The sequence below is a fragment of the Xenopus tropicalis genome, chromosome 4 (genome assembly GCF_000004195.4).
Source record: "Xenopus tropicalis strain Nigerian chromosome 4, UCB_Xtro_10.0, whole genome shotgun sequence".
In the NCBI taxonomy this organism is placed as follows: Eukaryota; Metazoa; Chordata; class Amphibia; order Anura; family Pipidae; genus Xenopus; species Xenopus tropicalis.
Genome location: NC_030680.2, coordinates 97,691,365 through 97,716,527, shown reverse-complemented (window position 1 = coordinate 97,716,527; position 25,163 = coordinate 97,691,365). Strand labels below are relative to the sequence as shown.

General features: G+C 40.8%; 1 protein-coding gene across 2 annotated transcripts; it reads left to right on the top strand.

Annotated features, from left to right (window-relative positions):
• Positions 1-5,366: 5,366 nt before the first annotated feature.
• dhcr24 (24-dehydrocholesterol reductase) lies at positions 5,367-24,088 on the top strand. Of its 2 annotated transcripts, none has more exons than XM_031900098.1 (10): positions 5,367-5,956; positions 7,901-8,149; positions 8,897-9,052; positions 10,088-10,193; positions 17,258-17,376; positions 17,484-17,747; positions 18,888-19,031; positions 20,356-20,553; positions 21,415-21,593; positions 23,608-24,088. In XM_031900098.1, exons 2-10 carry the CDS (start codon positions 7,919-7,921, stop codon positions 23,759-23,761), a joined length of 1,551 nt encoding a protein of 516 aa, XP_031755958.1. In that variant the 5' UTR covers positions 5,367-5,956; positions 7,901-7,918; the 3' UTR covers positions 23,762-24,088.
• The last annotated feature ends 1,075 nt before the right edge of the window (positions 24,089-25,163 follow it).

Sequence of the window (25,163 nt, the reverse complement as noted above, 5' to 3'; positions counted from 1 at the left end):
TTGTGTGAACACGCGTATGCACAATAGCATCCATTTTGATGTATCAGATGTAATTACAACAGGCGCACAATTACGACAAGCGCCCAACTTCCTGATCACATATTAACGGAGGACAGCATTTGAGCTGTTAGGTGTGGCATTTCTATCCTAATCGTCTGTGTGGCATTTTTTACATTTGATAAAGGGACCCACCCTAGTCTTTGAACATAGGTAGGTCTGAAGATTCTCTTAACTGTGAGCCTTCTGGTGGGGTGACATGAAGTTCTGAGTCTATTTGCACACTTTTATGCATTTGTGTGTTTTTAAAACACTTTGCACTTCTGGATGATTTTGAAGCACTTTGCTGGGGCTTCAATTTAAAAATGTAATATTTGTATGGCAAAATGTTTGCATGTACAATTTGTCTTTACTTTTTCCTCAAAAATTTGCTTCTATATGAAAGTTACCCTAACTGAAGCTTGCTCTGTAGGCACTGACAGAACAGAACTATTTGATTTTAATAAATATGATAAATCTTGAATATATATGGAGAATTATTTGGCCAGGACTCATATCAACAGATATCAGCTAAGAGAAGGAAGATTTCTGTATTTAGTGTATTGATAAGTAAAAGGGGTGTGTCCTTGTGCTCACATGCACAGATTAAACCAGTGCACACAAACAAGAAAACTTTTATGACTATAAATACACAGTCATATACTTGGTCAGAGCCCAATATACTGCTTTACTTCCCTTAAAAAGTTCATATAATTTATATCTACATGTGGACATTTTTGCTAAACATTGGATTTAAGCAGCTGTAAAGCCACATAGCTGAGTTGACTAGTATGACCCGAACCTCAAGTAGCCTTGTTTCCTTCCCTTTCTACTGCAGATTCAGAGCACCTGATGCTGCGGCTCAGTGCACCAGCTGCCATAATGAACATATTTACAAGGGCACAAGTTTAAATTTGACGTACTTGACCAAGATTTACATTTTCCAAGACATCTGCAATTTAATACGATGGGAGTACAACAATATCTGACAAATTAACTTTGCAATGATGAATATACGTATGGGGAAACCATAGGTAAAACACTGCATTGTGGGTGAAAAAATGATAAAATTACCATATAAATTTGCTCACTTTTTCTGTTCTTCTGTACTCTTCCTTACTGCCCAGAACATATGCTGATCAAATTGGGAAGGAGAATGTTGTGATGAAATGAATATTCAAACAACAAAATACAAGGTCCCCAATATAGCCTTCTCATTCCATAGGTAAGATGTTGATCACTTTGAGAGACCAGAAAAAAATGATCTCTTGATTTTCTAAAATGTGAAACATTTGACATATTTTCGCCAAAACTTTAAATTTGGCAAAACATGTGAGTACAAGACATTTTGGCATATTAACTTTGCACAGGTGAAAACTTTTTGCCACTAAAAAGCTTTGAAAATACACCATTTTTTCAAGCGTGCCAAGGTGTTTTTTCGTCAAAAGTAAGTTTGTCAGGTCCAGGCTGGGAAACTACCATTACAAATACACAGCAGTCACTTTAGCATCTTATTATCTATGTCATATTCTCCTTGCTTATATCCCATTGATTTCTCGCATAATTTCACTAGGGTATTTTCCCCTTTAAAATTGGATGGGGAAACATAGACACCTAAGTTGAAAATATATTGAAGCAAAGTTAGGAGAGAATTGAAATCACTGAAAATAAAAATAAATAATATATGTAAATGACAAGAACAGGCAGTACTCTCACTTTATTTATATGTACATTAACTGTATTTCCGAAAAGGAAATGAGAAACTAAAAAGATTAATATAAGAATGTAGGCTTTTGTTTGCATAGCACTGCCCTTCATTACACATTTTAATATCACAGACATTAGGAACCATGCATATAAGAAAAAAGTAACCTTTAGAATGTAAACTGTTTTGGGAAGGCCTGTTTTAACTCTTGTATTGGTTACTGGTTGTTTTGTATGTTTAACATACAATAATGATAATAGTTAAAATCATCATTTAATTTTTATAATTATAATAATATGATAAAATATAAGATAGGTTATATTATATCATATACAGTGGCTTGCAAAAGTATTCGGCCCCCTTGAACTTTTCCACATTTTGTCACATTACAGCCACAAACATGAATCAATTTTATTGGAATTCCACGTGAAAGACCAATACAAAGTGGTGTACACGTGAGAAGTGGAAGGAAAATCATACATGGTTCCAAACATTTTTTACAAATAAATAACTGCAAAGTGGGGTGTGCGTAATTATTCAGCCCCCTGAGTCAATACTTTGTAGAACCACCTTTTGCTGCAATTACAGCTGCCAGGCTTTTAGGGTATGTCTCTACCAGCTTTGCACATCTACAGACTGAAATCCTTGCCCATTCTTCTTTGCAAAACAGCTCCAGCTCAGTCAGATTAGATGGACAGCGTTTGTGAACAGCAGTTTTCAGATCTTGCCACAGATTCTCGATTGGATTTAGATCTGGACTTTGACTGGGCCATTCTAACACATGGATATGTTTTGTTTTAAACCATTCCATTGTTGCCCTGGCTTTATGTTTAGGGTCGTTGTCCTGCTGGAAGGTGAACCTCCGCCCCAGTCTCAAGTCTTTTGCAGACTCCAAGAGGTTTTCTTCCAAGATTGCCCTGTATTTGGCTCCATCCATCTTCCCATCAACTCTGACCAGCTTCCCTGTCCCTGCTGAAGAGAAGCACCCCCAGAGCATGATGCTGCCACCACCATATTTGACAGTGGGGATGGTGTGTTCAGAGTGATGTGCAGTGTTAGTTTTCTGCCACACATTTGCATTTTGGCCAAAAAGTTCAATTTTGGTCTCATCTGACCAGAGCACCTTCTTCCACATGTTTGTTGTGTCCCCCACATGGCTTGTGGCAAACTGCAAACGGGACTTCTTATGGTTTTCTGTTAACAATGGCTTTCTTCTTGCCACTCTTCCATAAAGGCCAACTTTGTGCAGTGCACGACTAATAGTTGTCCTATGGACAGATTCCCCCACCTGAGCTGTAGATCTCTGCAGCTCCCCCAGAGTCACCATGGGCCTCTTGGCTGCATTTCTGATCAGCGCTCTCCTTGTTCGGCCTGTGAGTTTAGGTGGACGGCCTTGTCTTGGTAGGTTTACAGTTGTGCCATACTCCTTCCATTTCTGAATGATCGCTTGAACAGTGCTCCGTGGGATGTTCAAGGCTTTGGAAATCTTTTTGTAGCCTAAGCCTGCTTTAAATTTCTCAATAACTTTATCCCTGACCTGTCTGGTGTGTTCTTTGGACTTCATGGTGTTGTTGCTCCCAATATTCTCTTAGACAACCTCTGAGGCCGTCACAGAGCAGCTGTATTTGTACTGACATTAGATTACACACAGGTGCACTCTATTTAGTCATTAGGACTCATCAGGCAATGTCTATGGGCAACTGACTGCACTCAGACCAAAGGGGGCTGAATAATTACGCACACCCCACTTTGCAGTTATTTATTTGTAAAAAATGTTTGGAATCATGTAGGATTTTCGTTCCACTTCTCACGTGTACACCACTTTGTATTGGTCTTTCACGTGGAATTCCAATAAAATTGATTCATGTTTGTGGCTGTAATGTGACAAAATGTGGAAAAGTTCAAGGGGGCCGAATACTTTTGCAAGCCACTGTAAATATAGATAAAAACAGAAAGCATAAACAAGCTTTTGGACACTTACACATAACACAGTTTCTAGCATCTGATGCTGTCCTGTGCTGCTCTCTAGTGTTGGTCAGTGCACAATACTTGACATAAATGGAAAATGTGGTCTGGGGAATTATGCCCATGTGTTGTATACTCCCCTACTCTTTCCAAAGATCTATCAGGGTTGTCAAAGCAAAACATGTGACAAGGTTTAAAATAGACTACTAGGTGGGCTCCAGTAAAGGGCAATTCCTTCCTACCTTAATTTTTCATACAACAGGCCTTTAGATGTCCTGAAATATTTATCTATATCAATTTATGTGAGATTTTACTCTCAATGTTAGGTTCTTAAGTGGATCCAAAGAGGCCAGGTCTAACACTGTCTGTGTCTGACCACCATTAAAAATACCTGCGGCACTTGTATTATGTGTACAATTGGCATATAGACAAACATTCCCAATGAATAATGATGTACACTATAAGGTATTTTCGTTTAATATCAAAATGGATTAGAAGAAATTAGCCATTACAGGGCATGTATAACTTTAGGCATTTGCCAGTTATATGCATTATTATGTGAGCTACCCTGCTTCCTGCCATGTCTATACTATAGTATACCAATCTATAGTGCAGCAAATATTACAAAGAAAATTGTGTTTATTATTTTTCCAAAATGTAAATAAATATTACATAATAAATTTGTGTATTACTAACGTCAATTACTGTCTCAACATTTGTTTGGTACGGGCACCTAATAGATGCATTTAGACTATGGTTCCGAGTGTTACCAGAGATGCTCCCTAAACAAAGCAGACAGCTTTTACTTTAGTGGAACTCATTGTTTCTGGTTGGAGTTGGCACCTTTTTGTGGGCCCCTTACCAGCCGATGACATTGAGGTGGGGGGGTGGAACCAAAATGGGCGTGCCTATGATGCGTTTTGGGGCAGTAGGCAACTCTAAAGTCGGCAGCGTTTCTGGCTCCCACAATGCTGTCCCCAGCACCTTTTCTTACTCCTATGGGGTCTGCACTAGCAGAGCCTACGTTACAGTTTAAGAAACAGAAATTTGGCTCTAAAAGTTACCAGGAGTGGCTTTTTGCTGCCCCAGGTAACTTTGGAGGTGTTGCCACCTGAGGTGAGTTTCTTAACTCATGGCAGCAGGGCCCCTGTCCACACTAATAGATAATATAATCCAGTCTATTGCATGAAACTTGGCCATGACACTAGCTGCCAAGACTTAGGGTTTCACATTCTAAAATGCCTTGGCATACCTCCCAACTATTACGAGTTTCGTGGGACAGTCCAGTTTTTAACAGTTTAGCCTTCAGTCCCAGATTCTTACTGAAATGTCTCTCATTTCCCTTTGATCTCCTGCACTGAAGGCTAAAAAAGATACAAAGTTTAGCTTTTGGCAGAGAGCTCAGAAAGTTAACAAGTCACACCTGCATTGTATTTTAAGAAACCAGCAAGGGGCTTCAGGTGTTATCATCTAAAAATAAATGTCCTGCTCGTTGATCTATTAGGCTTATTTTTTTGCATGAAATACCTCATTGCAGTAAGTCTGCCTCTGCCTTTTCTGGCTGCTAACAGAAGACCTGATTGCTCACTCTGCAATCGGCTAATCGCGTCTGTTGTTTGCAGCCAGGCAAAGGCTACTTGTTATATGGGAAACAGCACAGGAGAGAAACAGCAGGCTGCTTAAATGTCTGTTTCACCGCTTCACATAGTCAGTACCCAGGGCGGGGAAAAGGGAACTTGCTCCTTGGGCATCGCAAGCTTCTTGCTAGGAAAGGAACAGCACGACTGCTGTTTCACCTGCGGGGCACGCACAACCGGTAACCCTACCCATACCCATACCCATACCCATACCCATACCACGCTACCCTAGAACGCCCTCATCCATAACTCTGTGAAGTTAAACGAGGGCGGAAAAACCAAAAAATTTCCCAGCACCTCCCCCAAGCCGCTGATTGGCCAATTCGTCCCGACCCCCGCTTTCCACTCTGTTCCGATACAAAGCTCGGATTGTAATTGGCTCTCCTCACGTAACTCACCACCTGAGGTCAGAGCCGCAGGCCTTGTGCGTACCCAATAATACACATGAGGCGGGGTTAAATCGAAGTGGGCGGGACTTAGTTGATTCTACAGAGCTTGTGGGTGACAGCGCAAGTGGCAGAAGTGGGTAGTGTGCGGGCTCCACTTGTAAAGAAGCCGGAGAGATCACTGGGGCGGAACTGACAGGAGACAAGAATTTCCCATCTCATTGTATGTGAGTGTGACATACTGCATACTATCATTCTATTCCATATCGTAAAAAGACAATTCTGTACGTTCATTTAGTCCATTTAGATGTACGAGTTAATGGTATTTCTTCCTATTGCTTGCAAAGTGAGAATCAAATTCGGGTCTGTTTTGCAGCAACAATACGAATGTAGCAGAGCTGAACCTCTGGTATTGCACGGTACGGTCTTGCTCACGTTTCATGACATTTTAATAGACTTGCTGTTGAAACTCTTCTGCTCGTCCTACATTAATAGCAGATTCCAGTGTAGTTTGCACAACCTGCTTGAAAAAAAATATTTTGATATATTATATGTATGCCCTGCCACATAAGCCCTTAAGGGTTCTTTGGTTCAATTATAGCTCCCATGTAATGACAGACCTGTGAATTAAAATACACTGGCAGGTGACTGACACACACACACACACACACACACACACACACACACACACACACACACACACACACACACACACACACACACACACACACACACACACACACACACACACACATATATTAGAAATTCCTACCATATAATGCATACATTTTATTATAATTGTATAGTTAATATACCCCTTGTAAAATGAAGGATGCTGGAATTCACAAAGGATTTTCATGACTGTATAACAGCAGAGGGTCACAAAGCAAGTGCTTTTATACAGATCATGGGACTCAGAGATGACTATGCCCTCATCTTATATAGAACTTGGTATACTATTACTTATAACACACAAACTTCAGTGAAATATGTGAAACAAATTATATTACTGAGCATAGCTTACAAAGATATTGTATATTATATCTGTAGGTCTTATGTTATTATGGAATAATATCACTACATAGTATTTTCTAGGTCTTAAATTTCACATTTACTTAAAGCTGAGACTCTATGCGATCTATGTAGTCATTCAAACAATTACTTCTTGAAGCACTCACATGACAGGAGACCCAGTCTTAGCACTTAAAAGGCTGTGGCAACCACTGTAACCTCCAGCAATTAATATCTCCCTATTTGTGTCTGTAAACTACCCACCCACTAAAGGTGGCCATACACGGGCCGATTGTAGCTGCCAATATCGGCCGATTCGGCAGCTTATCAGGCCGTGTAGGGGCAGCAACAACAGGCCTGCCTGACCGATATCTGGCCTGAAATTGGGCAGATATTGATCGGACAGGTTAAAAGATTTATTCAGATCGGGGACTGCACTGGCCCCAGGGCTAAACGATCGAATTAGCCTAAATTTGCCTGATATCACCCACCCGTAGGTGGGGATACCGGGAGAAGATCCGCTCGCTTGGCAACCTCGCACTTATAGTAAGGGCACACAGGCATTTTGTCAGCTTCCGGGTGCAGTCATAACAAGATTTTTTTCAAGCGAATGGTACATTGTAAGCCTGCGCTTATCCGCAGGCTGACAGTATGCCTGTGTGCCCTTACCATTATCTCTTAATCTTTAATCTGACTGTACTTTGTATTTATTATTGTAGTGACCTCTGTTCTACTATTGCATTGTACTGCTGTACAGTGCTGTGTACATAAGTAGTGCTATATAAATACACATATACATACATACATACATACACACACACATACTTACAACCAATGGACCCAGAAACAAGTATCTCTAATAGCCTTAATTGTTTTGAGTCAAGCCAAACACCGTTTTCACTGTGAGGCCTGTTGGCAGAACTGACCAGCAGATGAGTCTTTAGGTAAGTAAAAGTAAGTTTCAGTATGTTAGCTGTTTAAAAATCACTGCTATCTTGAAAAACAGAAAAAATAATTATTGTAGTTTACAGAAGAGCACTAATTTTTACATTAATTTGCTTTTAGGATTCACATTTCCCTTAATGTCATTATGTCCTGTACTATATTGTAATAACTTGGAGTACGAAGCAGTATAAACTTATCTACACATTATATTGCAGGAGTCCAACCCCACTACAATGGACCTGCTTCTGTATGTGGGCGGCTTGCTGATCTTCTTATTGTTATGGATGAGAGCAAAAGGCTTTGAGTATGTTATTGTCCACCACAGATGGATATTCGTCTGTCTTTTTTTGCTTCCCCTCTCCGTTATTTTTGATGTTTACTATTATGCACGGGCCTGGCTGGTGTTTAAAATGTGCAGTGCTCCCAAACAGCATGACCGCCGAGTAAAAGATATTCAAGATCAGGTAAATATACAGATATATCTGGTTAATGTCATAGGCATTGATTTATATCTGCTTTACAATTATTTTAGTAAATAAAAAATCCTTTATGGGGACAATCTATCAACGCAATAGGAATCTAAAAGCCTTGCTTTTACCTGTATAATTTATTTATGGGGTGGGGGTATATGACCAAGCTTTATGGTATGTTTAAAGTCAGTGAGCTTGGATGTATTACTTCTATATGCCCATGCATTCCAGTTAGGGTTGATTGCAAATTAGATAGCCAACTATACAGTTTATAGAATTTCATACCAAACTGTTATTAGGTTGCACTTTTGTATGTATAGTTGGAAAATTATTTTATGGGACTGAACATAAACTTTGCATAAAATATTTTTTGGTGGTTGCGCTTTTGTTTTGGTGGTTCCCAGTTATATAGGGAGGCAGGATGACAAAGGGATTTTTCATGCATGGACAAGACTTGGTGAGACTGATGAAAATTGTATGTTATGATTACACAAATTACTAAATACAAGGGCTAGTTTTCTAACCAACATGGATGGGCAAAAAATGATCAGTTACATTTTTTTGATCCACAAGCCATGTAGATGGTTGCAGCTTCCCATAGGCATGCATCAGGTATATGTGTGTGGCTGCTAACTCTCTGGACATTTTGATATAACTGGTGATCCTAATTCTTTACAATTTGGTTTATTTCTTATTTAAATATGGTATAAAAATCTGCAGTCCCCTATTTCTGATTCTTAGGTGCGCCAGTGGAAAGCAGAAGGAGGTAAGAATTTTATGTGCACTGGGAGACCAGGATGGCTAACAGTGTCCCTACGGGTTGGCAAATACAAGAATACGCATAAGAACATAATGATTAACCTAATGGATATCCTGGAGGTGGACACCAAGAGGCAGGTATTTACCACCCTACTCCAAATTACTAATAATATATACAGATAGAATACACCCAAATGTTTACTAGATATAGGCAGACAAGGGGGAAAAAGTTTCAGTTAAAGGACATATCAACTCAAATAATTTTTTGCCTAATAAAAGGCAACATGATGCTAAGCAACAATATGAATTTATTAAATATGTAAAGTTGTCTGTAAATGTAATTGCAATTGAAAGCAGCATTTGTTTAATACCCAGTTATGATTTTTTAAACAATGTTGCAACTGTCAGTAGCTTCTAGCAACACACGTCTGTCAGTCAGTTGGTTTGTGTTACATTGTTTCAAAAGTCAGAGCCACCAGGGCAGAGAATAGAAAAGGACAAACACCTCTTTTAACAGCAGTTATACATACCAATAATGTAAAAATCATTACAAATTTGTAATGAATGGATATTGCACTGTAGTTTAGAATTATTTTTTCTTTTATTAGGCAAAAAATTATCTTTGGGATGACATATCCTTTAAAATTCTCGCAATTTAAGCTTTTTTTCTTGAAAAATCACCATCACGATTATTTTCTCATTCAAATCATTGGGGGGTGGTGACAAAATGTTAATCACCCCCCAGTAATTGTAATCACACGAACCCCGGGCTAGTGCAGAAGCACTGGCCTGGGGTATCAAGTAAGTGATTACAAGGGGGGCATTTAGCTTATATGCTTAGCCGTTTAATGCTCATCATTGAACACATCTGTGTGCAAGGGCCCCAAAAAAACAAGTTAATTTCTTTATTATGAAGGAACTTGAAATCTGTTTATTTGTGAAACGTGCAAGCATGAAAATTGTAGCCAGTTTATTTGTACATGTATGTGACATGGGACATGTGCAAAATTGACTTCTTGTTAATAACTTCTTGCTACAAGGTTTTGGGATACTGCTTGGTTCGCTAGTTTACAGGTCTAAGATAATGCAGACATTTACATTTAATTTTTTTTAATTCACTGCCCAAATGTATAATGAATTGCTTTTGTCTTTCACTTTCTCTAATTTTTCTAGGTTGTCCGTGTAGAACCCCTGGTTAATATGGGTCAAGTGACAGCACTGCTTAATTCTATTGGCTGGACTCTTCCAGTTGTGCCAGAACTGGATGACTTGACAGTTGGTAAGAGTTATGGATTCGGTCATAATACTTTATGCTTTTACTTTACAGTGAAAAGAGTTCATTCTACAAATACAGATATTCTTTTATATAAAGGAAAATATATCTTCTGCTATTAAATTTAAGAATAATAAAAATATTTAGGCTGAAGGCTTTTCTATAGGTCATATATATATATATATAACAGTCCACACGACAGCACCGCACTCCAAAATCTGCTGCTCTGCAGCTGCCCCTGTGCACGGGATATCATATAAATATCAAAATAAAACAGCCAGCACCAAGGGTCTTTGTGTTTCAAAAAATCTCTTGTGTATTATAATTGCATGTACATGCAATTATAATACATGAGAGATTTTTTGAAACACAAAGACCCTTGGTGCTGGCTGTTTTATTTTGATATAATAGGATTTTGTTACTCACCGTTAAATCCGTTTCTCTGCAAGTCGATAGGGGGACACAGGGAACGCATGGGGTTAAGCTCCACCCTCCAGGAGGCAGGACACTTGATACTAAATTAAAAAGGGGTGTGCCGGGAGCCAGCTTTACCCCTCCTCTATACCGGTTCAATTCAGTTTGTATCAAAGAAGTACTGTTACCGTAGGCTATAACATTAACATGCAGAGTAGGTAGTAGGAAGGCTATTCCCAAAACTGACCAACGTGGTCATAGAACTTGGTACTTATAGATTTATAAAACGGGCGGGAAGCCCTGTGTCCCCCTATCGACTTGCAGAGAAACGGATTTAACGGTGAGTAACAAAATCCTATTTTCTCTGCCGTCTCAGGGGGACACAGGGAACGCATGGGGACTTAACAAAGCAGCCCCAAGAAGAACTGGGTGGGAACTGTTTTATTGAGGGTACGTTACTGCACGACTGCGTGCAGTACCTTGCGGCCGAAGGAGGCTTCGGACGACGCAAATGTGTCTAATTTGTAGAATTTAGTGAAGGTATGCACGGAGGACCAGGTGGCTGCTCTGCAGATCTGGTCCATGGATGCCGAGTTGCGCCAGGCCCAGGAGGTCCCGATGGCTCTCGTGGAGTGAGCCCTGAGTCTGAGTGGTGCCGGTTTGCCCTTGGCCACGTAAGCTCGCCGGATGGTCTCTGTGATCCATCTTGCAATTGATGTCTTGGAGGCTGCCTGACCCCGTCGGGCTCCGGATGGAACCACGAAAAGAGCTTGGCAGCGACGGTAGGTCCGGGATCTCTCAGTGTATTTTCGGAGTACTCTCACAACGTCCAGGTTGTGAAGGCGTCGCTCCTTGTCATTTTTGGGGTCCGGACATAGGGACGGAACTACAATTTCCTGGTTCACGTGAAAGGGAGATACCACCTTTGGTAAAAAGGATGGTATTGTGCGTAGAACTGCTTTGTCCTTGTGGAAGATAAGAAATGGGGCAGTGCAGGATAGAGCGCTCAGCTCGGACACTCTTTTAGCTGATGAAATTGCCGTAAGGAATACCGCTTTCCAGGTTAGCCAGGTGTCTGAAATGGATTCCAGAGGTTCAAATGGTGGTTGAAGGAGGGCTTCTAGGACCAGGTTGAGGTCCCATGCTGGTGTGGGTGGGCGAAAGGGCGGAGCTACGTGTGCTACCCCCTGGAGAAATGTGCGAATTGTGTCGTGAAGTGCTAGGCGTGACTGTAGCAGAATAGACAATGCCGAAACCTGCACCTTGAGTGAGCTCAGTTTTAGTCCTAATTGGAGTCCTCGCTGTAGGAAGGAAAGGACTCTTGGTACGTGGAGTTCAAGGGGTGGTGAGTTGGTCTCAGCGCACCACGTGAAGTAGGAGCGCCACACCCTGTAGTATGCCCTGGATGAGGTTGCTTTGCGTGCCCTTAGCATGGTGGTAATGACCTCCTCAGAGAGTCCTTCTCGTTGCCAGATGGCTGTCTCAATAGCCATCCCGTCAAAGCGAATAGCCCGGGGTTGGGGTGGGCTATTGGCCCTTGTTGAAGAAGGTCGTGTCTGGGAGATAGGCGGATCGGTTGGTCTATGGACATCTCGTGTAGGTCCGAGAACCAGGTTCTCCGCGGCCAATAGGGTGCTATGACTATCACTGTTAGGTTTGATTGTCTGATCTTCTTTAGGACCCGTGGCAGCATTGGAAGTGGGGGGAAAACGTACGCCAGTCTGAATTGCCACCGCTGAGTCATGGCGTCCACTGCTTCCGCCATTGGATCTCGGTACCTGGCGAAAAACCTTGGTACTTTGCTGTTGTCCCTTGATGCCATTAGATCGATCTGGGGAATTCCCCAGTGGTTGGTGATCTGCAAGAACGCTTCCGGATGAAGTTCCCATTCTCCCGGATTCAGTAGGTTGCGGCTGAGGAAGTCCGCTCTTGTGTTGGACACTCCTGGGATATGGATGGCGGATAGTCTTACGGAATTTACCTCTGCCCAGCTGAGGATCTGCTGTACTTCGTTCATCGCTGCTGTGCTGCGCGTTCCTCCCTGCCGATTGATGTATGCCACTGTGGTGGCGTTGTCGCTTTGGACCCTCACTGGGATGTTCTGTAGGTGATGGGACCAGTGGGCTAGTGCTAGTTTGACTGCTCGGAGCTCTAGTATGTTTATGGGAAGTTCGGACTCTGCGGGGGACCAAGTCCCTTGTGCATGTAGGTTCTGGTAGGTCGCCCCCCAGCCCCGGAGGCTGGCGTCGGTGGTGATCACTGTCCAGTCTGGCGTTGCCCATGACTGACCTGTGCTCAGAGAGTTGGGTCGTAGCCACCATTGTAGGGATTCTTTTGTGGCTTGGGACAGCTTGATTGTTCTGGATAGGGCTCCCCCTTTCCATGCTCTTAGGATGTTGGCTTGGAGTGGGCGCAGATGTATCTGTGCGAATGGTACTGCCTCGATGGATGATACCATGGTTCCCAGTACTTTCATTGCCTGATGAACGGTCGGGTGCTGGGAGTGCATTAACAGGCGGATCAGTTGTCTGAGCCTGTCCTGTTTGTCTTGAGGGAGGTGTACCATCTGCGTCGAGGTGTTGAAGACGAGTCCTAGGAACGTCATCTGTTGGTTCGGTTGGAGGCTGGACTTCGACCAGTTGATGGTCCAACCGAATTCCCGAAGGAGTGAGATTGCTGTCTGCAGGATCTCCCTGGCCTGATCCTCCGTCCTCGTTTTGAGGAGGAGATCGTCTAGGTAGGGTGTCACCGACACTCCTTGTAGTCGGAGGGTTGCTGCCGTGACGGCCATCAGCTTCGTGAACACCCTGGGCGCTGTTGACAAGCCGAATGGCAGTGCCACAAACTGGAAGTGCTGGCTCTTGAATGCAAATCGGAGGAGACGATGGTGTGGAGGCCAGATTGGGACATGCAGGTAGGCATCTTTGATGTCTAGTGACATTAGGAGTTGATTTGGTTCCATTCCCTGAATCACGGATCGGAGAGTTTCCATTTTGAACCGCGTCGATCGAATGAACTTGTTCAAATATTTCAGGTCTAACACCGGGCGGAAGGTGCCATCCTTCTTTGGGATGATGAACAGATTGGAGTAGAACCCGAAGAATTTCTCCCTCGGTGGTACTGGTACTATCACTCCTGCTCTCTCCAGCTTTGAGATGCATTGTAAGAAGGCCTGGGCCTTGGTCGGGTTTGAGGGAACTCTGGACATGAGAAATTTTCTGGGTGGGGGGCTTGCCAGGTCTAGGTGGTAGTCCTGGGAAACAATCTCGTTGACCCATGTGTCTGAGGAGTGACGACTCCATACCTCCCGGAACCGTAGTAACCTGCCTCCGATGAGTTCTGGCGGTTCCGGAGGGAGTGCCCCTTCAGGCTGAGGTTGTCTTGTCGTTGTTGGTCTTGCTGAAGGTCTTGTTGGGTTTCCATGTGGGTCGGCTCTTGTCCCCAGTCTTATTTCTGAAGTGAGAGCGTTGGGGTGAGCCTGGTCGTCTATTGTATCGTCCGCTTTGACCACGAAAATTTGCCCCGTCTGGCCGGATTGGTTGTGCGAGTCTTGGATTGGGGCAAGAAGGTGCTTTTGCCCCCTGTGGCCTGGGAGATAATCTTGGTGAGTTCCTCCCCGAATAGTTGACTTCCCTTGAATGGGAGTGAGGTCAAGGATTTCTTTGAGCTGAGGTCTGCTGACCAGTTCTTTAGCCATAGGGTTCTGCGTGCAGCTACCGATAGTGCTGAGGTGCGTGCGAGGATTTGCGATGTCTCCAAGATTGCGTTGCATAGGAAGTCTGAGGCGTCGACTATCGAGCGTACAGATGAGCTCAATTCTGACCTGGGGGATCCGTCTTGAATTCCCCTGAGAAGGGAGTCTGCCCAGGCCTGTATGGCTCTACTCACCCACGCGGAGGCTAGGGCGGGCCGTAGGGCCGATCCGGAGGCTGTAAAGATTGCTCTGAGGAATCCTTCGAGACGCCTATCCGAGGGGTCTTTGAAGGCCGCTGCATCTGTGACGGGAAGTGCTGTGGACTTGGAGAGTCTGGAGACTGGTGCGTCCACAGATGGTGGTATACTCCACTTGTCCACCAGATCCTTGGGAAATGGATATAATTTTGAAAATTTTCTGGTAGCTTGGAATTTTCTTTCAGGGGAGTTCCATTCGTCCTGTACTATGCTGTTGAGTTGGTCATGTGCCGGAAATACGGCCGATGACTTGTGTTGTCTCTTAAACAGGTTTGTAGCCTGCGGCTGTGACTCTGTTGTGTGAGAAATGTTCAGTACCTCGGTCACCCCCTTGATGATACTCTGAACGTCATGGTGGGTGTCCCGTGTTTTGTCCTGATCCTCTTCCTCGTCATCCTCTTCTGCTGAGGAGGCAATGGATGTGATAGAGTTAGGGTTATCTCCAGCAGTGGCTGCTGTGTCTTGTTCATTGGAACAAGATCTGCAAAGCTGATCCACCTGTCCCCCTGGCATTTTATTATGGCATTTGGTGCAGGCAAAATAAGTTACCTGTGGGGCTCTGGGTGCTCTGCCCCCCGCCCTGGAGAATAGCCCCCCTGACCTACCTTCTGCCATGTTACTGGTCTGTTTGGGGCTTAGGAGGCTCAGTGCAGGGGTAGTGAACTGTGCCGCTCTGTGTGAGTTTCTGGCGCGTAGTAGCCAGGAACTATAGGGGGAAGTGCACCGCTTGGCGCCAAATGAGGAGAGCCGGGTCCGCCCCCTCTGCGCGCGTAATTCCGCCCTCTCCAGTGTAAATGTGCACCTTCGCGCATGCGCGCGCGTCCACGCTTACGTGCGTGCGCGTCTGCGCATCCGTGCGTAAGCGCGCGCGTCAACGTCTACGTGCGCGAGCACGCGCCCGTGCGCTGCCCGCGCGGTCTAACGCTGGGCCCGGGCATATAGGGAGGAGAGGACGCGGTTCCTGTCCGGATGTAGAGGGGGAGGCGGCTGGTAAGCGCGCCTTACTTACCCATGTTAGCCGCACCGGCCAGACCTCTGCTCTGCTCCAGAGGAGGAAGGGCAGTCGCGGTGATAGTCTGGGTGGTCTTACAGTCCTGTCAGGGACACGTGTTGACCCCGGTGGGCTTTCCCTCGTAGGGGAGTTAACCATATAGGTAGCGGGGAGTCCCGCACCTGGTCTCACCCCGGGTGTCAGGTTTATGTTCCTGACCGAAGAAGTCTCATTCACATTAGGTCTCGCTGGAGACCTAGCTGTCCATCCTCCTGGTAGCAGGACACTTGAAAAACTGAATTGAACCGGTATAGAGGAGGGGTAAAGCTGGCTCCCGGCACGCCCCTTTTTAATTTAGTATCAAGTGTCCTGCCTCCTGGAGGGTGGAGCTTAACCCCATGCGTTCCCTGTGTCCCCCTGAGACGGCAGAGAAATATATATATATATATATATATATATATATATATATATATGCGAGTTTTGGAAGCACTCCTTCAATGTGTTCACGATACCCGGGTGCCAGAGCAAAAAAACGAAATAGTAGAGCAGGGTGACAGCACTCCCGTGAGTGCTGTCACCCTGCTCTACTATATATATATATATATATATATATATATATATATATATATATATATATATATATTTCTAGTCAGGTGTTTGGAAAGAAATATTTGATTGCTATGGGTTACTAAACTGGGGTAGATTTAGGGCTTTTTTTACATTACCTTGTATATTTCTTTAAGATTATTGACAGGTTTGATAGCAAGTGCTCTGAGGTGTAGATACTTTTTAAGTAATTTCTTTGCAGGTTACATGCGCAAAGACCTGTGGCTTGGTTGATTTATTAACTATAATAGCTAAAGGTTAAATAGGTTAAAGGGGGAAACAAATGAATGAAGTAAATGGACTTAAGCAAGTTGCATTTACTGGTCAGCTGTTTAAAAACATCTGATTTAATCTGGTTGCTATGGGTTAGCAAACTGTTTGCAAACTTAAGACTTCTTATGACAGTGCATATATTAGCTTTTAAAATGGTTGGTCAAAAGCTGTGCCCACAACTCATTATAGTATACAATAAAACTATTTTTCCCTGCAGTAGGTTGGGTTAAGTCATAAAAAAAATCATACAATTGCAACTGTTTAAACCCAATTTACACTGCACATTTTCTTGAATGAAACATGTTCACATTTAGTGCACAAATATCTTCAAATATAACAGTTTTGTTTTTTTCAACCTCATACAACATTCCTAAATTTGATACCAATTTGTACGGTACTTAAAAAGTAATATATTATTTACATTAGAATTTGACCACATTGTACACTTACTATTATAAAATAATATAAAACATAAAATGTACATGCACATGAGATGTTTTGCCCCTTACCTGTATGCATATGACAATGAGGATTCAGTTACTCATCAAGTCTGATGACAATCCTCCATGATCCTTAATGCTCCCAATTAAGCAACATAACAACATAACTTTTGCTGAACATTAAACTACTACCATAATTTTATTATTGTTTTAGACTGATACGTCCTCAACCTTTTTCAACAGTAATGTGCAATGTATTAGAGGGAAAGTACAAACTAAGGACTAAGGGCTCAAGCTTGTGTAGTCAAGATGGCATACATAACTGTATGTGCCCCACGTCAGCACCATTATTATATTTTACCTTTATAAATATCTTTTTTTTTTTTTTTTTGCAGGTGGCTTGATTATGGGAACAGGTATTGAATCCTCGTCCCATAACTTTGGCCTTTTTCAACATATCTGTTTGGCATATGAACTTGTCCTGGCTGATGGAAGCCTTGTGCGATGTACTCCAGTAAGAAAAATGGTTTCTCTATTATATGTTTATTTATGTATATATTTATTTAACACATTTATCTATATGTTTTCTGTGATCAATTGTTCACGTGTATTTTTTTTCAGACAGAAAATTCAGATCTTTTTTATGCTGTCCCCTGGTCCTGTGGCACCCTTGGATTTTTGGTTGCTGCAGAAATTAAGATTGTTCCTGCTAAGAAATATGTCAAACTACACTACACACCAGTAAAAGGTTTGGAAAAAATATGTGAGAAATTTTCCAGAGAGTCCAAGAATAAAGAGAACTATTTTGTGGAAGGATTAGTTTATTCTGCTGATGAAGCTGTAATAATGACTGGTGTCCTTACTGATGAAGCACAAGCAGGTCAGGTAAGAACCTCTGCAACATATTGTTCACTCCTGCATTATTTATTTGTAGTTCTGTATACACCCATGTGTATCCTGTGGTTTGGGTACATTTCTACTTTTGTGTGCAAAGTGTGCTGTCTTCAGTACATTTGGCACAATGAGTGGGGATCAGGAGTAGGTAGATAAGCTCAGAATGGGGGCGGCCACGGGGCACCCGGATAAGAAATCCATCGCTGGGTGGAAAAGAAAGAATTGCAGATAAGAGGTGGAAAAAGTAAAATAATGACAATGGAATGGTACTTTGGTAAAGGAGAGGAAAACTTGGGGAATGGTCTAAGGATGGCCCAAAGCAAACCCACTTCTGAGGATATCAGGGATGAAAACAACATGCAAGCTTGCTCTGAGATTGGCATCATGACTTTATGATAATATTTATCAGGTCCCTCTTGTCCCATCAACACATTACAAAACCAAATTCCATTCTTTACAAATGTACCCTGTTTCTACCTTATAGAGAATCTACTTATATAAATTTAAATCTCTAATAGATCTCCAGACCTCTTAAACCAGAGGTTTTCTCTGCATAAGAATATGTAAAGAATGTGAATGCAAGAATTTCCTTTATATTAACTTGTGGAGGCTCATTTACCATCATTCAGCACAACGAATAAACTTATTTGATAAAAACCATGACTGTTGGCACTGTTATTAAGACAAGCTTTGCATCACCCAAAAATCTTGTTTATGTGCCAGAATAGGGGACCTGGTGCCCATTCCCCTGATACACAGTTATAGACAGTGATGAGGGAGGGGGAATGTAGTGACATCGAGGAAGTGTAAAATGAAAAGTAAAAAAAAACAGCTTATAACTGGTATGGATGATTCCCCTGTAATCTCTTAAAACTGTTTTGGGAGTGTGGAATGAAAGCTACACAGATGAATATACAAGCTTCTTGCAAATAGTGCCCAGGACTTGTTTTCAGTACAGTTTACTATAAACAAACAGAAAGAATCTCTAGTAAAAGAATAATCCATTATTACAGTAAGTTGTTGATTGGCAACGAATTGCTTTCCTTTGCCTTTCCTGGTAACATTTCCCTGAACAAATTTTTTGGGGTACTATAAGTATAAATATATACATCTTATTTGTAACATTAATAGGTAAACCGAATTGGACAATATTGGAAGCCCTGGTTTTTCCGGCATGTTGAATCCTACTTAAAAAATAATCGGGATGGGACGGAGTACATTCCTTTACGGCATTACTATCACCGACACACCAAGAGCATCTTTTGGGAACTGCAGGTACATGTGAATTTTTATGATGATAAATGTTTGCAAACTATTCACTTTCTCATAGATTTGCCAAGGCTACATTTGGACTTATTGTATGACTTATCAACATACAAATGTATATTTTTGTAGCATAGACCTTTAAATACTAGTACATTTTGCAAGTTTGAAATCTGTAGTAAAATTTCAGACTTGATTATTTGATTTTAAACAATTTTATCTTTAAAATTCCTACTGCCAAAAAAAAAAAAAATTCAAACCATATGCTTTTTAAATACAACATTACAGGCTTCCAAACAAACAATCAGCATAGTAGATGGCTAGAACTTCAGCAGCCATTTCAAAGGCAATAAGGCAGTAACCAAGGCTTCTCAAACTCAGACAAAAGCAAGTTTAAAAAAAATAAATAAATTAGAGTTCAGCACTATAGAATTTTATATTTTCATTGATATACAGCGTTTGGGATACTTAATCTGACATTTTAATCTGTCACTCTGAATATTAACCATATTAGTTTCTAGGTTAAGATTAAATAATCTTGCTGTTTTATGTTTTTTTTGTTTGTAGGTATTTTCAAGTACAAAACAATCCATTCTGAAATTATCAGGAGATATAATTAAAGGAGTATTTCACTTTAGATTAACTTTTAGGATGTTATAGAATGTCCTATTTTTTAAAAATCACACAGGGTTAATGATAATGATAATGATAATAATCCCCTGCACCAAAGAGATACATGTATAAAAAAAACTGAATTAACAAGTATCCAAATAATAGGCCCAGATGTTACAATTTGGCCATCCATGTAGATAACAGCCCAATAACATTGTTCCAGAAAGATATAAGTGAGGAGGAAAAACAAAATGGAAGTTAAATAGGAGAGGTTTTGAAAATATAGACTGATAATAATATATAGTGAATAATGTACCCCCTGTTGTAAAATATAGGAATATAATAAGTCACTGAGGAGTTATACAGGTCATGGAACTCATGGACTTCTAATATTCTCAGATTGGTGTACATTATTTATTATAATACACAAGTTTCAGTGAGTCATGTGACAGAAATTACATAACTAATTCTTAAGATGTTGATGGCAACAAGTGTATATTTTATTGATGTAACAATATACAACTTTATGTACCTTCTCAATGACATTATAATATCCTTATATTTTACAATAGGGAGTACATTATTTACTATATTATTAAAATATTTATAAAGTGGCAACATATTTTGCAAAACACTAAAAGAATGTCCTTTTCTATTAAATTCATATATTAGTTCTTATTTTGTGTGTTTGCTTACTCACAATTTATTTTTTCTTTTAAAAAAGGACATAATTCCATTTGGCAACCACCCAGTGTTTCGTTACTTCTTCGGTTGGATGGTGCCTCCAAAAATCTCCCTACTAAAACTGACACAAGGAGAGACAATCAGGAAACTGTATGAGCAGCATCACGTGGTGCAGGATATGCTTGTCCCAATGAAATGTCTGCAGAAAGCCATTACAGCCTTCCACAGTGAGATCAGTGTAGGTTTATGTTTTGCTACTTACCATTCATGTGGAAATGATTGAATAATGAACTCCATTTTTGTAATCTTTTTACTGGGAGTATCTTTTCGCAGTGTAACTATGCTTAAAGGGATTGTATGATATAGAGAGAGCTATTTTGGAAAAAAAATAAAAAAAAAATTAATTATTAGTGGTGTTTTAATTATTTTACTTTTTGTTCCATGGCTCTTTAAGAGAGTAACTGGTATATGAATATTAGAAGGGCTGAATAGAAAAAGAAGTAATAAAAAGTAACAATAAAATTGTAGCAGAGCAATAGTTTTTTGCCTGCTGCTGTAAATGACCTTCATTTGAAAGCTGGAACAAGGCAGAAGAATAAAGCAAATAATTCAAAAATATCAAATATAAAAAATTAACCAATTGAAAAGCTGCCCCTTAAATGTTTTGTTAATTGTTATAATTAGCTGGATCTCCTTGTTCAGGAGGAAGGTGAATGAATAAGTTATTCAAATCAAAGTAATTTTACTTAGAGTAGTAAACCCATCTGTGGCTGTTAGTCCTGCATGGGTAAATGGGTAAAGGATAAGGCTGCCATTGGTATTTTATGAGGAAGCTTTTAATATACTTGTACAAAGTTTACGTGGCAACCTTTTTTGTTTCACTGCTGAATTTAGAATAGATAAAAGGCAGTGGTGTAATTTGAGATCTTTCCGTAATTTGGAATAACCCTGAAGTAATCTGAAGTTGCTATATAGAGGCCACATAAAGAGCACCTTTTTGTATATTTTCTCTATATACTTCTGGGGGGTGGGGGGGCTGTTTACATTTTTGTGTTTTCTGTTTTAATCTGCCAAACTGACTTGTTTTTGTTACATATAGGTGTACCCATTGTGGCTTTGCCCTTTCATACTACCTAGCCACCCAGGTATGATTCACCCGAAAGGAAATGAGGCTGAGCTTTATGTAGATATTGGAGCATATGGGGAGCCAAAAACAAAGCACTTTGATGCCAAAGGTTCTATGCGACGTTTAGAAAAGTTTGTCAGAGATGTTCATGGGTAAGAGCACTTTAAACTTTCTAAGGAAACAGATATTGACCTTAAAAAGAGTTCCAGATTTGAAAAGTAACCAATCATTATGCCTTTTTAAATCAACCTCACACATATGAAAAATTATTTCCTGCCTTATCCAGCCCCCTTAATGACATTTGTAAGTCAGTGACACATCTTTGAGGAGTGCAGTATTAAGGTAGATTATCAGCCTGTGTATGGGGACCCAATGGGCATCCCTGACAGATATCTGACCAAAAATCGGGCAGGTGTTGATCTGACAGGTTTGATTTTCCCATCGGATCAGGGACCACATCAGCTCATTGATGTGGTCCTTGGTCCGACAGCTCCTGTACCTGTCTTAATTTGATCTCTTGGCCATAGGGCCAAACAATCAAATTAGCCTGATATCGCTCATTTGGGTGGGTATATCAGGAGAAGATCTGCTTGTTTGGCGACTTCACCGAACAAGCAGACCTTAATGTGTATGGCTGCCTTTAGGCTTGATGTTGGGCTGGGGGCACAGCAAACTTCACATAGGTTTGTGCATTGTTAAAATTTGTTCTGGGACTTTGCCCCACTTCTAAGCCTGACACAGAACTGTATGTAGCGACACCGGTTAGCAACTTGGGGCTGGGGTAAAGTAGGAGGTCACTTTGGAACTTTTTATTTTAAATGCCATAATTGCCCCTACATCCACAATCTACACTTTTTAGACCCAGAGAAATAATGTACCTTGTTTTAAACTACACATTCATTTTCTATAATGTTTACACTCAGCCAGAATTTCCACAGCTTAAGGCTAGTGTCACACATGGAAGAGAAAATACTGATCCACTGCCATCTGCCCTGTCTTTAGTAAGCACTGACAACCATCCGCCTGCATCCTGCCAAAGTATACATTTTCTGCATAAATATGACGACAGAGAACATGCCATGTGTGACGCTAGATTTAGATTGATATCTCAGAGGTCTTGTGACCTTAACATTAGAAACAGAAAAACTCACTACTTTTTCTCATAGACAGTAAAGAGAGACCATAAACTATGCATACATTATCTATTTAAAAAGTTCAAAATGTGTCAAATGTATGTGTATGCAAACATTTATAACTAATAATTCACCCCTGGGCACTATAACTAAAATTATTTAATATTACATGTATATATGCTCAAACTGCACACAAAGCACTCCGTACTGGGCCATGATTGTATACCCCTGTATAATATGATTATTATTATTAACATTTATTTACAAAGCACCAACATATTCTGCAGCGCTGTATATACCCTCTGCATGTGGAAAGATAGGCAATAAATTTATGAAGCTTGCTGGAGGATAGTGTCAGTAGGTCCCACAGAGTCCATTTTAAGCACATAATTTTAATACAGTAGAACCCCTATTTTACATTTTTCAGGGGACCAGGAAAAAATTGTGTATAATCCAGGAAAATGTAAAATCAATTATATCTGTTAAAGCATTTCATTCTTTAAGTACTTAAAGGATATAAGCAAATGAGTGAGGTTTTACTTTGGAATATAATATTTACTGTGTTAATAACATGGGTTGAGCATTGCAGCATCAATTTTACACTATGGGAGGCATGTGCAAGACATAAAGATGTAAAATCCAAGAAAACATAATGTAACATTTTATAAGATATCAGTTTTCTGTAATAAAAAATATCAGGACCTTGTATTACATGCTAAATGAGCTAATATATATGCATATTGGTGGCGAAACACTAAACACTAAGAGAACACCCCAAATCCTAACTTTTCTGGATAATAGATCCCATAGATTTACCACTATTTTGTAACATTATGCTCCACACCTGAGCACAGAACAGCAGCAGCCACAATGCAAAAGCAAAACAATATTAATTAAACAGGAAGGGAATTCAGAAATCCTTGTTATTTTTACCAATACAAGAATTAATTTCCCCTTCTGAAAATCTGTAGCACTTGGATTTAGTATTTACCTTCTGACTCAAGATGTTTTACCTGACATATCATTTCCTTAGTTTTCAGATGCTGTATGCAGACTGTTACATGAGCCGTGAGGAATTCTGGGATATGTTTGATGGTGCTTTGTACCAAAAGCTACGAGGAAAATTAAACTGCAGTAATGCATTTCCAGAAGTGTATGATAAAATCTGCAAAGCAGCGCGTCACTGACAAGAAATCTGACTGCTTGCAACAGAAACTTGACTCTGATAGGGAGCATTACAACCAAATATGGACACTTCTTTACAACAAACACATTTACCACTAATTGTGGCAGTCTTTTTCTTATAACACCACCAGTCTACTCTGAAGACATTTCCTACTACGGACAACATCCTTAAACAGCCAAGGCTCACAGGAACTTATAAGCTATTCCTAATTTAACTCTTAATTTGTTTTTTTTTTTGGCTGTGCGTGAGACATAAATGTGTTATATGTGTGTGTTTATGTGCTGAGAAAGCAAATTTGTGTACTTTTCATTAAATGGCTTTAATTGTATCTTGTGATATTGTGTTTAAACAAAAACTTAATATGACCAAGGGAAAAGTACAGGAATTTGTAGGTTTGAAGTTAACATAAAAGCACGAACTAACAAGGATTCTTTCATATAGATAATCCTGTTATTCAACATTTTTTTTTTTAGTATTGCAAATCAGGAGCAACCAACAATGCATATTTCACTCCAACTTCCCACACCCTTCAGGAGCAATTGGGGCATGTAGAGAGGGGTGTCCAGCTATGCAAATGCTAAGGGGCCCCATTAACTAACATTCATTTCTTTTTCCGCGATTCATGGTTTTTTGCCCTTTTTATGCCATCTAAAAAGCTGCTGAGGTCATGTAGAATTGATTGGGAATTGTCCTAGGCACATTTTAACAATCTTTATTTAGTAGTAATTTTAGAAGTTTTTCAGGAATTTTTTCATTTTGTAAGCGCATGAAAATTCTTACGAAAAGGAAAAACTGGGGTTTTTGTGCTCTTTTCATTTTTGTTCTGCATTTTAATCCGTTCATACTTTTTAAATTCGGATACTTTAATTAAAGGCCAAGCATTCGTGGTTTTAGTGGTTTATTAGTGGTTTCAAAAATACTCTAAATGTGCCTCCATGGGTATGCTTTTTCATAATGGAGATTGCAGGGTTTAGGGTTGCCAAATCTGGTGTATCAGCATGGTGTAGTATTACAGGTAGCAGAGTTCTCTGCTTAAAAAAATGTTTGGTGATCCTTAGTTATAGATGTACAATTAAAGCAAGAAAGCAGTTAGGCTACAGCCGGTCTACTCTGCCCTGCTCTCTTTTGTCTGCATTAATGTGGCCTGTGAACAGACACAAGGAGTGGATTTCAGCACAAAAATGCATAGTTGTGTTTCTGTACCACAATCCACTATGTGTACCTGCACAGGGGTCCACGCATTGCCTGTACAAACACAGGAATGGGTTAAGGAGGCCAAGAAACAGTCCCATTTGACCTTACCCTTAAACAGATCTAAGCCGTTTGACCAGCGGTGTAACTTAGTCGCTCCCCCTGCAAATGCCCCCTGCACCCTCTTCTGAGGGTGCCCAGCGCAACCAGTC

Coding starts and splice junctions, on each gene's coding strand:
- dhcr24 (XM_031900098.1), top strand. CDS start 7,919: ATGGACCTGCTTCTGTATGTGGGCGGCTTGCTGATCTTCTTATTGTTA. Junction 17,748..18,887: donor ATGAAGCACAAGCAGGTCAG/GTAAGAACCTCT, acceptor TAACATTAATAG/GTAAACCGAATTGGACAATA. Junction 21,594..23,607: donor TTTGTCAGAGATGTTCATGG/GTAAGAGCACTT, acceptor TCATTTCCTTAG/TTTTCAGATGCTGTATGCAG.